General features: G+C 41.3%; 2 protein-coding genes across 3 annotated transcripts; both read right to left on the bottom strand.

The window, feature by feature from the left end:
• Window positions 1-1,393: 1,393 nt before the first annotated feature.
• Window positions 1,394-5,844, bottom strand: LOC129160641 (uncharacterized). Of its 2 annotated transcripts, none has more exons than XM_070554513.1 (6): window positions 4,819-5,844; window positions 4,617-4,666; window positions 4,198-4,421; window positions 2,339-2,556; window positions 2,019-2,178; window positions 1,394-1,678 (listed from the first exon to the last, which is right to left on the bottom strand). In XM_070554513.1, exons 1-6 carry the CDS (start codon window positions 4,843-4,845, stop codon window positions 1,521-1,523), a joined length of 837 nt encoding a protein of 278 aa, XP_070410614.1. In that variant the 5' UTR covers window positions 4,846-5,844; the 3' UTR covers window positions 1,394-1,520. The 2 variants fall into 2 exon arrangements, with proteins under 2 accessions (XP_070410614.1, XP_070410611.1); XM_070554510.1 differs by having other exon boundaries at window positions 4,617-4,726; window positions 4,819-5,843.
• Window positions 5,845-9,851: 4,007 nt separating this feature from the next.
• Window positions 9,852-13,969, bottom strand: LOC129162966 (uncharacterized). The gene is made up of 6 exons (XM_070553342.1): window positions 13,819-13,969; window positions 13,671-13,741; window positions 12,807-12,892; window positions 10,354-12,602; window positions 9,963-10,143; window positions 9,852-9,884 (listed from the first exon to the last, which is right to left on the bottom strand). Exons 3-6 carry the CDS (start codon window positions 12,879-12,881, stop codon window positions 9,852-9,854), a joined length of 2,538 nt encoding a protein of 845 aa, XP_070409443.1. The 5' UTR covers window positions 12,882-12,892; window positions 13,671-13,741; window positions 13,819-13,969.
• Between the last annotated feature and the right edge of the window lie 1,055 nt (window positions 13,970-15,024).

Here is a 15,024-nt window from a genome sequence, read left to right as displayed (position 1 = left end):
CGATTGATTGGAATTATCTTGATGTTCTGTTGATAATGTCCACTGTAAATTGTCAGTAAACACTGCTGATTAGTCTTAGGTAACCTATTACGTTTGTTTTTTTTTTCACCACTCAATAGGTTATATTTTCATTTTAAAGCTGAATATGTGTCATTGTGATATAGCAGATATTCTTAATTTGCACTACATGTCCTATGAATGTTTTCCAATATGAAATGTAATATATTCTTGCCCAAAAGCCAATTTGGCTCATCACCTAAAATTTGTTTACTTTCTACTTTTGTGTTAGATTTCTTAGTTTGCCACTTTGTCTTGAAATAACTTAATTCTTTGTAATACCATAGTTATCATTTTCACAATGTTGCAAAATTAATGTTGTAAAATAGTTTCTCATGGTATTCATAGGTTAAACATTTGTTAAATACAGATTTAACTACACTCATGTTTAAATCCATATAAAATAACACAGGACCACTTTTATAATTCCCACAGGTTTACTGTAATAATGCGGAACACAAACAACAGATTACAAGAGCATGAACAACAGAAAACGGATTGAGAGGATGGTTACAATCCAGATTATTTGAATAAGGAGACACATATTGATGGAAATAAAAAGCTTTTTATTTTCAGCGTGTCCTTTCTGGCAGTGTGGCACTCTTGAGTACCAGGTACAAGCCCAACAGATTCATTTTCTCAAACAGAGCATTACAGTTTTTGCTAAAGTACTCCAAGAATGATCAAAAACTCTCACAAAGAAAAACGCATCAAAACACAAACCAAGATGTGGGAGAATCACTGATGGGGGTCACTACAACCAGGGTGGTGTGTGTGTGTGTTCTTGTACATACTACATACTGAGGACCATTTTGACCATTTTCCCTACAAAGTGAGGACATTTTTTGGTCCTCACTTTTTTAGAAGCATACCAGAAGCTTCACAGATAGCAAACGGACTCCAGACTGGATCCATCCTGGAGGTACCGTAAGCTTTGGAACGGATCAGCAAAACGGACCCGTATCGGAGTCCACTTGCTCTCCGGAAAAGATCCGGAACAGAACGGATCCGGTGAGGAGTCTGTCCGGATCAACTCCTTTGGCACATCATCCGATCCGGGTCCGTTTTGGACGGGTGCATCATCCAGTCAGGATCCGTTTTGGACCCGTGCATCACCAGATTCGCCTTTGTGTGCGCTTTCATAAAGAAAATAATCCAGCCTGTTTTTTTTTTTTATAATAATTGGAATTCTTTAATGTTTAATTAGTAAATGAAAACATGCAGTAGCTGAGAAGTCTTTACAGAAAATAAAAGCTTTGGAGTAAATGATTTAAAATTATCTGTCACACCACAATTATCCTTTATGTTAAAGGAAATACACACCCAAACCATAAAAGTATTTTGATGAATATTTATTTGTAGTAATACAAACTGTATAAAAAACTGTCTGTTACATGTGCAAGCAAAGTATAACAATAGTAACGCAAACAGTATTAAAAAATTGTACCAGACTGTAATTTGTGTTAAAAAGATGAATGCTGGTCAGCGGGTTGAACTTCTTGTGTACCACTACGTCGCCTTGAGCAGTCTCGATCTGCTGCCAAGTTAAACCAGCGGATAGCATGTTTACATATGTCGTGGTCAGTGGAAGCGCAGGAGATGGGATTTTTTCTCACAGAATCTGCAATCACAAAAGCAGATTTAAATGTTAATCATCATCCACCACCACAATTTTCTATTGCAACAGGACAATCTCCACTAATATCATCTTTCTGTAAGCAGAAAATAATTTGTCAACTAAAGCTCTCAATACTATTTCTTCTTTTATTACACCAGCTTTAGAAGTAGCTATACAAGTTTATGTTGACGCTGTGTAGCGTTCATAAGAAGTGAAACGCTGGAAACAATACCTCAGTGTGTGAATAGCAAAGGTATGAACTGGCGAGTGGCAAGAGTTGTCGTAGTGGAGCACATATTGTTGACCCAGAAAAATGTGTGAACATTTTAAAATGGGTACTCACGCAGGAGCAGTGTTTTTGATGACATCTGGTTGAAAGACTTCTTCCCAGTGACACCTTTCCAATTAATCAGCTTTCCAACATCATCGTGGAAAATGTGTGCCAGGATGTTCCACGTTATGCGTTTGGTGTCATGGCCCCCAAAAGCTGCCAGCGAGGAAATCTAAAACGGAACAAACAAAAAATAATGAAATCATACATTAAAATAAAAAAACACTATAAGCCCAGGGTGGACAACCCCAGTCGTCAGGTGACATCAACTTTACTCAACCGACCCTTTCACAGAGCATAGATTACATACAGTGCAAACAAACAAAACTCACCAACTTCTGCTTCAGCTGGGAATGTGCAGCATCTTTGAGCCAGTTCTCAAAAGGGTTCACTTCCTCCACTGAAGTTAATGGCAACTGGACCGGAATCTGCACCTCCATTTCCTGGGGAGTTGCATCCAGCTTGCTGGTTAAATAATTAACCTTGGCTTCTAGTTGCTCCATCTGTTTTTTTAGATGTTCCAGCAAGTCCAAAATCTGGGCTTCTGTGGCTGTTGGGAAGAATAATAGAAAATATACAAGAAATCAATTTTATCAGATTGGAAAACATTATGTAGCAGGTAGAGGTGTGAATCTTCACTTGTCTCCCGATTCGATTACGATTATTGGGTCAACGATTCAATTCGATTCGATATCCCGATGCATCACGATGCATCACGATTATTTCGTATTGATTTGTTTTCATCGTTAAATAGAAGATGTCAGATAATTGCTTTTTTTTAATCTAAAACGTAAGTGACACAACCTGCCATCCCTCAAAAGCTCTCCATTCACAACAGGTTAGGACTAAACATTTAAACATTTAAGAAGATTTAACAAAGTAAAACATCTGTTTCCTCGTTCAACACCACGCCTCAGGCTGAGAAAAACACGCTTTGCAAAAACTCACAAAATCTAAAAAAGTACTGAAAACCTACAGGACACATAACGTAACAATAAAGTACATAATGGGTTCATATATGAGTGTTTAATGTCTCTAAGCAGCTCTAGAGTCATATATTTATGCCACAGTTGAAGGGTGTCAGAAATAACACCAAATTAAATGTTTGACTTAGTTTGTTATTTTATTTGAACCCAGTGGTTCGTTTCTGAAATGCTGGAGAATGAATCAAGTTCAGTTTGATGCAGAAGATAATAAAACATAAAACAAATTATACACTCCAATAATATTTAAGATGTGTGTTTTATTCTTCCTGATAATAACACCAGCAGAAGGCTGTGGGCTGGATTAGGATTAAATTACCCAGCTGATGGATCTCCTTCACTAACCAGCTAACTACAAACCTTTCCACTAACCTGTCCTGTGGGACCCTCACCATGTGACCCTCATGTCCATGCTGTCTCTGGAGGAGCAGATAGGAGACAAGTCTCCTGTAACCTAAAATGTACCAAAGCTTCCTCCCAGTTTCTCTTTAAGCTGAATTTAACATCAGTTTATCATTGTGGAACAAAAGAATAAAGTGGAACAAGAACTTCTATTTCTCTCTCCAACTTCTCCGTGTCCCTAAATAAAAGAGACAGACGATCACGTTGCAGCCGCCGTCACTCACCCCGCCCCCTCCCCAAGACCGGATCTCCCTACATTACAACAAGCAGTCTGACTGAGCGCTTCCAGGAGAAATATTAATTAAATTATGAAGATAATAACGCGTGTTTGGAGCATCGGTTTGGAGGAGCGTCCTCCGATCCTCTCTCTTGTGTGAGCAGACAGTGTCTCTCTCGGTCGCTGATCGAGCGAGCGGAGCGCACAGCACGACAACCCGCTCAATTAACATAATTCACGGCCCAAATCCAACAGAACCGGTCGGGCTGATTCGGTTCCGGTTTGGTCTCAGGTTACAACTCCAGCGCTCAGCCCTGCAGTACCACATTAAGGCGGAGGTAAATGTGGAGGACGCTCACTCTGACAGATTTGGATGCAGCGTTGGTACTGCCGTTAAAAAAACAAAACTACATTCCACTATAATCGATTATGGCGTACTCTTCTACGATGCAGAATCGTTTATGTCCGCACCCCGATGCATCGATTATTTGATTATTTTCCTCAGCTCTAGTAGCAGATAAACTTTATATTTTATATCATAATTTTTTTTAAGTAATTAATTCAAACCAACAAAAAAAAAAATACTCACCAGAGCAGGGAAGGGTGCCCGAGTCAAGCCTTCTCCCTCGCCAGGCAGGTGTGTGCACCTGGCTTGCAGACAAGGTTTGTTGTTGGCATGGTGGTGGTTCAACAGCAGGAGATGGTGGTGGCAGGATAGCAGGAGCTGGTGGCTGTATAGATGTTTTGGATTGGCTTCTGGATTTCTTTCTTGGATGTTCGTTTTCACTATCATCAGAATCCCCCAAGAAATGACTATAAATTGGACAGGGAAATAACACTCAGTTGTCATGGTACTATCATTTCCATAATTTTTAAGTAGTTATTTAAGTCAATTTTTTATACTAGGTATTGTCTTCTCGGACATAGAAACTTGATAAATGGTCCATACACGACATTTGCATGCATGTTTCATTTACAATTCACAGGAAAATACAGAAAGATGCTTACATCGCCTTTGGCTTCCTCTTGGGTCGCACGTCCTCTTCCTCCTCTTCTGTCTGCAGGTCGGAAGTGTGGCATGACAGCAACTTAATTAGTTGTTGTCTTGCCTCGAAGTACTGATATAAAGTTTGGCAAAACACATTTTCAAGATAATTGAAAGATTGAAGTCATACTTATTATATAAAAATATACATAATAAGTAGCTTACCACTTGATTTAAGAATTCGGACATCATATGTCTCCCAGTCAGGTCCCGGCTCCTCTGCGTTTTTTACTGCCCCGTTCACCCTTGCATCACTTTTATAATTCGGCCAACAGGTCACGCCGTCACTGTACCAGTTCTCGGGCACCACTGCTACAGTTTTGTTGACCGTGAACTCAACTAGGTGGAACATCCTAATTAAAAAGGAGAAACACAAAACATTATGTTCACAAATATGAAACTTTTACTGAAGATGCAATTGATCAAATACTTTCTGTAACTAGTAGGTAATGTTGGGTGGCATCTATGGATGTTTAAATAATGTTATTTTAAAGGAGATAATTTCTGTATTCCAATATTTTAATAGAAAATTTGTGGATGTTTTCTAACAGCTTCTATGTCCTGCGATGTTGTTTCAACATGCTTGTTTATTTACATCTTCTACTTTGCACACACACACGCACACGCACTTACAGTCAGATGTTATCCAATTCAAACGTAGGAGCAATTCTAAATATGTCACTGTCAGTCTCTGACCCTCACGGCTAACATCATTTTAACAAAACCACTATATTACAAGGGGAAATGTGCATCAATGACTTTTAAATAACCTTCAAAAAAAGATTCTGCTATATATGGCTATTGATAGGCAAACAATAAAGAGTTGCAATGATAGATCAATTAATTTCAAATAAAACAGTTGTATTCAGGAGCAAGTACACATCTATTTTTGTGTGTAGTTGCACCACTAAAATGTGAGAAACAGGGGGGTGACCACAAACCCATCCTTATGTGGAAGAACAACACATTTTTTCACAAGCTCTGAAACTTTAACACACTTCAGTGTGTCTGATGTGTGAGAAATTGTATAAATATTTAGATAGTCAGAGTTGCAGTGGCGGCTGGCCAGTAGAGGGCTATAGGGCGCCGCCCTCCCAGTTTTCCCCATCGTTTTTAATTTTTATTTTAAAAAATAAATAAATGAAATTAACAATAACCGCATATTCTAAGTTAATTGTGTGTTTTGTAACAAAAACAAATCATATATATATATATATATATATATATATATATATATATATATATATATATATTGGTCTCTGCCGACCTGTGGAGGCGACAGAAAGGCTGTGGGCTGTGTTTCAATCGCCCAAACAGGACGGCACCAGCCGACCAATTGCTGACAAGAAAATCAAACGGTAGGAATGGGAATGTATCCAATCAGCGTCGACGTTGTTTCAGAAGCATGATGGGCGATAGAGCTACCGCCAAAGGCTTTCGTTGGAGTTCGGTAGAACTCGGAGAGTCTCGACTACTCCAGCACGTTTTTGGTCGTGACGCAGAGCCTACAACCAGGATACCAGATCTCAGCAGCCACTGAATTCAGTTCGGTCTCTTCTCCAGTATCCGTTCGAGAGGAGAAATATGGTGGAAAAACTTAATGTCAAAGAGCTTGGACCAGATCAGCCAGACGTAAAGATAAGCCAGCAGGACAAGGAGAAAGGTAAACTGTACACACTAGGCTTCTCCCGAAATTGGTACACCAGGAAGGCTTGGCTACCTGTATGCAATCACGCTAATGCGTTATTTTGCTTTCTGTGTTTGTTATTCAAAACGGCTGGGATCCACAGTAATGTGGATGTGGAACTTGTGTCTCATTGGGGACTCCATTCATTCTCTGGCCGAGGAATGCAGCGCATCAATGCAGCAGCCAACAAAGAAACGGAGGACGTTTGCCAAGGGAGAACAACAGCAGCTGGGTGCAGAGGTAAGCTGTACATTACATTTCTGTGAACAAGACAATCAGAATCAGAAATCCTTGGTTGTCCCACAAACTGGGACATTTGTTTAATAACATGTACATTGTTTAATGTGCAATAACTGTAAAAACTCATTTCAACACATACCTATTATACATATTTAATCACGTAAATGTGTATTTCAAGTAAATTTATACATACATCAATCTGATTCAATTTTACTTGTTACACTTCTGCTGCAGCAAACAAATTTCCCAGCTTTTGGGACAATAAAACATTTCTGATTCTCAATCAGATGTTTTTACATTTGAAGTAAAAACATCTCATTGAGAACCAGAAATGTTTTATTGTCCCAAAAAGTGGGAAATATGACATTTGTAAGAGGATACTGATGACATTATTTCCTATGAAAGTGTTTCCACAAGTCCTAACAGTGTAAATTTCTGGCATTTTGTCTAAGTAGTGTTTACTACCATTACTGTAACAGTGACCTGCTCATAATTTTTCGTGTTCACTCAAATGTTGAAATTAAACAAAATGTTTTTGTTACTTGCCTCTTGCATTGCCTATTTACCATTTATGGTCATGTTATTTTATGTGCAATTTACAGTAATGCAGTATTTTTCAACCTTGGTCTGCAAGGCAGCGTGCCAATAGTCAGACACACCTGGATTAATCAGTTTGTCCAATGATGTAAGACAGGAAATAAAAGAGCTGTGCTTAATTCAGGAAATAGTGAAGTTGTGCACAAAGCTCAGAAAGCACAAGTTTGTTAAAAAAAAATAGCACAGCCCCACCAAAAATATTTTTCACCAGCCGCCACTGCAGAGTTGAATGGGTAAGTGAAGAACAAAGACTTGTTTGAAAATTCTTTGTAAATCACATATACTCCATCATTGCACTCTATAATATTATGTATGCAGCAAATGTCATTTCCAATGACAAAAACATTATCTCTGGATGAAATTTTAACTGTCCACTTGTCACAGGTCATCTCACCATACTGAGCTTTGACTGACAATCCACCTACAATTGGACCAACATAATGCTGCTTTTTAAAAGAGGGACCACTTAAAGGAGCATCAATGGTTTTTAACTCTGACAATCGACGAACAATTTGGGCAGGGGGAAATTCTGGTTTTCTGACTAGTTTTTTAAATCTGTGCAAGTAACTTTCATATGGAAATGCAGAAAAAGAATCAAGACAACCATGTCTCTGTACTTCTTCTGGCAGATGAACCAATGCATGTACATTATAAACAATTTCATCTTTTCCATATATGTCAGCAAAGTGATCAATGAATGATTTCAGTATAGTCTGTGCATACTGTGCGTGGCAGCATAGTTTAGAGCTTACCAAAAATGCAACGCCAGTGAAAAGCAGCATGAAATTTCTGTACATGTTGCAATCCAGAAAAGCACCTAGCATTACAGGGCCAGTGTACAGCAGAAACTGTCTTAATTCAGTGGCCTTTCAACGATCCAATTCCCTCAGTGATCTGGGCTTACGGGCAAATTCTACGGGGACATAGGAACGCATTTCTAACAGTTTAGCTGACATCATTTCCACTACATTTGCTGGTACTCTGACATTCAAGGGACCCCTCAATCAGATATTTAGCATTCGCCGAACAACACCTAAGTGTAATGGGTATTACAATTAAATAATATGAAATAGGTATTGAACTATTGTCTTGACAACTCTGGACCAGTATCAAAAGTTCTAGGTAAGATTATGGAGACTTGAAAGGATCAGCAGAAAAGGAACCACACAATGACAGATAAGATATGATTTAAATAGAAACTGTATTGAAAAGTTGTAAAGTTTACAAACACTGCCTGTCTAAGCCGGCTTCCTACAGTGCACAAACGCACATTAAAGGACTCAAATTAAAACCAAAACCAACACCCTCTTTGAGGAAATTCTCCAAAGAGTTTAAATTAAAGAGCTTCCACTACTGTTGCTCAGTCCACTTCTCTTTGGAAAGAGAAATTAGAGTTTCTTGTGTGTGTGTGTGTGTGTGTGTGTGTGTGTGTGTGTGTGTGTGTGTGTGTTTCTGTCCAGTGGTTCTAACACTACCTGGGTAGATTTTTTTTTAAAATGTCAGTCTTATCTGTGTCAAGGGATGTAGTGATAGTCCTGGGGCTCGCTGAAGATGGATCCCACGGCTGGCCACACCGTACTCTGGTCCGTCTACAGTCACTCTCTTGGAACTGGCTCGCCACTGAACCCACAAGGTTCAGATCTCAAATGATCCGGTCCTGGTCAAAAAAACAATCTATGCACACAGGGCAGAGTGCATACATTACTATTTTATCTATGCTCCTTCCATCACTCATCTTTAGTTACACAATGTCTCAAGCATCATGAAATAACTTGAGTTGCATCACACAAGGTTTTAGCGCAACAGAAAATATACCTTATATTTACCCTTTTAAAAATAAATAAATTTGTAAGATTCACTCTCCCACATTTATCTTTTTTTTCCAGCTTGCTTTTAACTGTTCTTCCTGTTCAGATATTTCAACTGAATTATTTCTCAGAAAAATATATCAACTTCTTTAAACACTAATACATTCAACAGAGTAATGAGATCCTTCACATTTTATAATCCCATTTTATGAACTTTTTGCATCTTTATCAAATGAATTAACTTTTAAATCAACAACTAAAGGGTGCACTACATGACGATATTACTGTTTCTCCAACGTTTTGGAAAGCTAGCAAACTCAAATGAATCACAGCAATATTAGAACACACAGAAATTGCTAAGCAGTAGCTTAATACTAGCGGTTAGCTGGGCACATTTTAACACTTAAAAATAAACGTCTGCACATCAGTGATGTTACAGTACTTTAAACATAAATATCACAACTCTGACTGGTCGTTTTTAAACAGGAAATATATTAACAGCAGTCAACTACATGTCTTTATGGTGCTAACATTCATGTAGCATCCCTTACCGGAGCTCGTGGTGAGATAGCTCGCCCGGCTGACGCAGCTTCCCACGGCCGTATTTCACAGAATTCAGATCCTAATAAATAGCCATCTGTTAATAGCTAGTTGGTGAAGATGAATTGCGAATTAAACTTTTATTTTAACTTTTCTTACCAGGATCTTTCAGTTAATCTGGCGGTTGCCTCGTGAGTAACGGCTTTCACAACAGGAAATGTTGACTAACAGGAAGTCATCTCAAGGCATACTCGCCTCCTAGTGGCGGAGAGGGAAATCACACCTTCAACCATATGCCGCAGCACAAACCACAATTCTGATGTGGATTACACTCTCCCCTCCTGAACTCTTGCACGTCCCTGTGCATGACAATGTTCACACAAATGTCTCTTGGGGGTAAAGGCAAGAGTAGAAGCATGTGCTTCACCTTCATTTACCATGTCATTCCACGCATTGGTCAACCCTTGGAAGAAGGACTTTACCACGGTGACAATTGGGTTCCCCAATTCAGTGTAGTTGAGCCTCATTGGTGGTTGGCGACCCCGCTCAGACCTCCTAACATGGGTATCAGTGTCAGCTCGTTCCTCTACTTCACCATTCTCCTCCTGTCCTTCAGTTCTAGGCATGGATGTAATTTTCACTTTAGAAGTGGGGGGGACACGGGGGTGGGTGGGTGGGGGGGTTGTATCTTTACAGTATGCTCTAATGGGAAACAGGCTTCAACACAAACGGTTGTTTTCCGCTTGGTCCTAGAGCTCAACCAGTGTCAATTTAATATAGCGTAATATTGTTTTTGGATGGTAAAAAGTGCAGGGGTCAAAACTTGACTTTGGAAAAAGTGGGGGGGGGGGACATGTCCCCCCCCCCCCCCCCCAAAAAAAAATTACGTCCATGGTTCTAGGATCATTCATCACATCCTCCAACCCTTCCGGGAGGACAGGGATCTCTTTAGGTTGGTCCTCACTTAAGTCCTTGACCTTGTTAAGCAACTCCTCTTCTCCCGAACTGCAATCCAGCGGCATCCTTTGTCCCTCAGATTCAGTGGATGCACTATCATCCACCTTTGCTCCTCCCACAGACTCATGGAGTTCAAGTGCTGGTACGTTCGCAGCAGGAGGTGCGGTCTCACCATCCTCTGGAGTCTGCTCATCGCCACAATGATCTGTTCTGTGGTAAATTGATGTGACCTCAGGCATAACATTGGCACCTTCCAGAACGTCCGTTGACTCGGCAGAGATTAGTGTCAAGTTATGCTTGGTGTGACTGGAACCTAGGTCTCTTGGGGCATTTTTTGTTGCAGCACCCCTAGTCGTCTCTGAGAGTGGTTGTATTTCAAACCAAGCAATGGGAACAATGTCCTCCTCATCTGAAGACTGGTCAAGCTTCGTTGTGCTGCTAGGAGTACTCTGACGTGTCCTATGCTTTCTAGCTCGTTTGGGCTGAGCACGCTCCTCCGTTGGTGCAGCAAGAAATCCGCATGGGAGTAGGAGGTCGCGATGCAGCGTGCGCTTGGGACCCTCGTTGTTCTCTGGTCTAACTGTATAGACTGGAAGGTCTCCAGCTTTCTTCACTACCACATGGACTGTGGATTCCCACTTATCAGCGAGCTTGTGCTTTCCTCGAATACACACGTTTCTGACGAGTACTCTGTCGCCAACGCCTAAAGCAGAAGGACTTACTCGCTTATCAAACAGAATCTTATTCCTCTCAGCTACCTTGGCAGCAGTCCTTGTGGCAACTTCGTAGCTCTGCTCAAGACGAGATTTAAGGTCTTGTACGTATTGGGAATGTGACTTGTGTCGCTGTTCTTTCACTGGTAACCCAAATGCGAGGTCAACAGGCAACCTTGGCCGGCGTCCAAACATTAGTTCATATGGTGTGAACCCAGTCACCTCACTCCTGGTACAGTTGTACGCGTGAACCAACGGCTTTACATAGTCCTTCCAGTGAGATTTTTCTTGACTTCCTAGAGTGCCAAGCATGTCTAATAGAGTGCGGTTGAAGCGTTCCACCGGGTTGCCTCTCGGGTGGTATGGTGTTGTTCGCGTTTTACGGATGCCCGCAATCTGACAGAGTTCTTTGATCAACCGCGACTCAAAGTCAGGACCTTGGTCACTGTGCAGCTTCTCTGGGAATCCATAATGGACGATGAAATCGTCCCACAACCACTTTGCAACTGTTCGAGCCTTTTGATTTTGTGTCGGCCCAGCTACAGCATACTTGGTGAAGTGATCAGTGATCACGAGAATGTCCTTTGTGTTGCTTCTGTCCGGTTCAACAGACAAAAAGTCCATGCATACGCATTTGAGTGGTCGTGTAGTCATTATATTCACCAGAGGTGCAGCTCTCTCAGGTAGAGCTTTCCTGCACACACACCGGGTAGACGTTCTTATTTTCTTCTCAATGTCCGAAGCCATTCTTGGCCAGTAGAATCTGGCTCTGACAAGATCCACGGTGCGTTCCTTTCCCGTGTGACCCATGTCATCGTGTAGGCTTCTCAGAACCACGTCTCGAAGTTCTTCAGGCAAGACTAACTGATGTTGTGTGTGTCCCTCTTCTAAGCGTGTTCTATAGAGGATGCCATTTCGGAGCTCAAACTTGTTCAACTCTCTCAACAAGAGAGGCAGATCTGGAAGCTCGGTTCTTAGACTAGGTGGTGGTTTCACTCCTTGCTCAATCTGGGAAATGACATGCTTAATGCACTGATCAGCTCGTTGCTTGTCTCTGAGGTCCTCTTCTGAAAGGTTTGGAATGATGGGTAGTCCTCCAAGCCCATCCTCATGCCCAAAGCTGTCAGGCACTGCATCTGCAGAAATGGCCAGACTTTCAACCAGAGAGATACCACCATCACAGACCTTTGCATTGTCGGCGCAATAGATAAGTTGTCTCTCACAAATGGCTTGAACGACTTCTGGTTTAACCACTTCAATGTCTTCTGGGTCAGATAGGTGATGTTGAGTGAAACAACGTATCCTGTCCCACTCTTTCTGAGACGGTAAGTCGTCATGCAGATTGCTGTGAGGCCGTCGTGACAACGTGTCAGCGTCTCCATTTCGTTTCCCAGGGCAGTACTGGAGCTTAAAAGAGAAGGTGGAGAGTGTAATAATAAGTAAATGTTATCAGCTGTAGCTTCAGTGTGCTCATAGGAAACGTGACAAAAGAAAACAAATCACATTTCTCTTTATGGCCTATATTGTTGTCATCATCACCGTGGGCTGCATGGTGGCGCAGTGGTTAGCACTGTTGCCTCGCAGCACGAAGGTCGCAGGTTCAAAACTCACCTTTCTGCATGGAGTTGCGTGTTCTCCCCATGCATGCGTGGGTTTCCTCCGGGTACTCCGGTTTCCCCCACACATCACAACATGCCCTACAGGTTATAAAAAAAAAAAAAACTTGTACGTCGCTTTGGATAAAAGCGTCTGCGAAATGAATAAACATAAACATAAACGTAACGTGATTTACAGAATACATGTGAACAACTAACATTTCATGTTCTACCACAGGCGTTTCCCATCATCCTCTAGGTTTTGCAGCAGAGGGAGAGCAACTGCAGCACCTTGCTCTAAAATCTGGGGCCGCCTTGATCTCATGAGGTTATTGTTGCCTACGTATGCATGACGTCAGAGCAAGTCGGCGTCAATTCGGACACAAATCTAACCGGCATGCACTGCTCGCCGATCACTGCTGGTCTAATCTGCGCAGAACTGGCTCATCTCGAACACAGTCAATGGCTCGAGTACAGCAAAGCGGAGTTGGTGATGTACTGCGTTTTATGCCGGAAGTATGCAACGACAAAATCGTGTTTTGTTGACGGAACAAACAAATTCAAACTTGGATACGTTATTATGTTTGTGAATGTGTACAAAATAAAGGTTTATTACATTTAAAACGGTTCAGTTGTTATTTTGACTCGTTTTGGCAGCTGACCAGCGGGGCCGGTAGATTCTTGGCAGGGCCGGTAAATATTCAGAGTTACCGGCCCGGCTGGCCGGTTGGTTTTGAAGTTAATGTCCACCCCTGATCAGTGATGTTACAGTACTTTAAACATAAATATCACCTCTCCGACTGGTCGTTTTTAAACAGGAAATATATTAACAGCAGTCAACTACATGTCTTTATGGTGCTAACATTCATGCATCCCTTACCGGAGCTCGTGGTGAGATAGCTCGCCCGGCTGACGCAGCTTCCCACGGCCGTATTTCACAGAATTCAGATCCTAATAAATAGCCATCTGTTAATAGCTAGTTGGTTAAGATAAATTGCGAATTTAACTTTTATTTTAACTTTTCTTACCAGGATCTTTCAGTTAATCTGGCGGTTGCCTCGTGAGTAGGCTTTCACAACAGGAAATGTTGACTAACAGGAAGTCATCTCAAGGCATACTCGCCTCCTAGTGGCGGAGAGGGAAATTACACCTTCAACCATATGCCGCAGCACAAACCACAATTCTGATGTGGGTTACACAAGCAAACTACATGCATGTAATCCAGAGGAAACTGCGACACCATGCCAACACTACTGCCATGAAATGGATGTGGACCGCTATGATGATGATCATCATCGGCCTTGGTTTCAAATGAATGTCTGTTCTTAAAACAAAGTCTGTGCATGGATATGTCATGCGTCTATTAATGTATTTTCCTGGTTGTGCACATTTGTCACAACAGTGGTAGGCATTGTGGTTCTTTGTGTTTTTATCAAAGGACCTGGCTGGTGTGTCACAAATGATGGTGTCAAGCTTGAGCTTCAAATTCTTACCCTCTAAATCACAACCTTGTTCAAGCCCTTTTAACTCTGTAACAAATTCTTCCAGAAACTCTTTTGCTGAGCTGGGTTTTGATGTTCCACGGTACAAACCTATAACTACAGGTTCTTTCATGGGAACACTTAGTAGTCCCAGAATGGGCCACAGTTGCAAACTAGAGCTTTTAAACAAAGGGAGTCCGTCTATATTTATTTGCAATTTTAATGTGAAATCGTCTGCAAGTTTATGTATGTACTTAGACAATGTTCTTCTGAGTGACGACAGAATACCAAAATAGTGGTACTGTCCACCTGCCCTTTCCAGAATTAAGTATTTGGTTTTAGTCCTAAACAATGTCCTACCATCCTTGGGAAGCTCAGGATGACGCATTCTAAGTATGCCCAAAAGTGCCGTCAAAGCAACCAAAGAAATGCCAAAATGTATGGCCCAGTTGGCAATGTTGTCAGACAAGGAAAATGTCTCTAAGTCATCCTCGTCAGAATGTTCTGAATCTGATGACTGGGCCTGATCATCACAGTCACCAACCACAAGCGTCTCAGACACATCAGTATTTACTTCCATGATACTTTCAGCAAAATACACTACAGGTTCTGAGACTGCACAAGCTGACTGAAGTGGACAACTTGAACCCATTTCTAAAAACTGTCCACTATCGTCCAATGTCACTCTCTGTTAACTGAAAGCTAGCCAACTCAGCGTTGTCATCCCTAATCTGCTGAAGTCGTTTTTCAACA

The sequence above is a fragment of the Nothobranchius furzeri genome, chromosome 1 (assembly GCF_043380555.1).
Source record: "Nothobranchius furzeri strain GRZ-AD chromosome 1, NfurGRZ-RIMD1, whole genome shotgun sequence".
NCBI classification, from domain to species: Eukaryota; Metazoa; Chordata; class Actinopteri; order Cyprinodontiformes; family Nothobranchiidae; genus Nothobranchius; species Nothobranchius furzeri.
The sequence above is the reverse complement of the archived record's forward strand: the minus strand, read 5'-3'. Positions and strand labels throughout refer to the sequence as shown.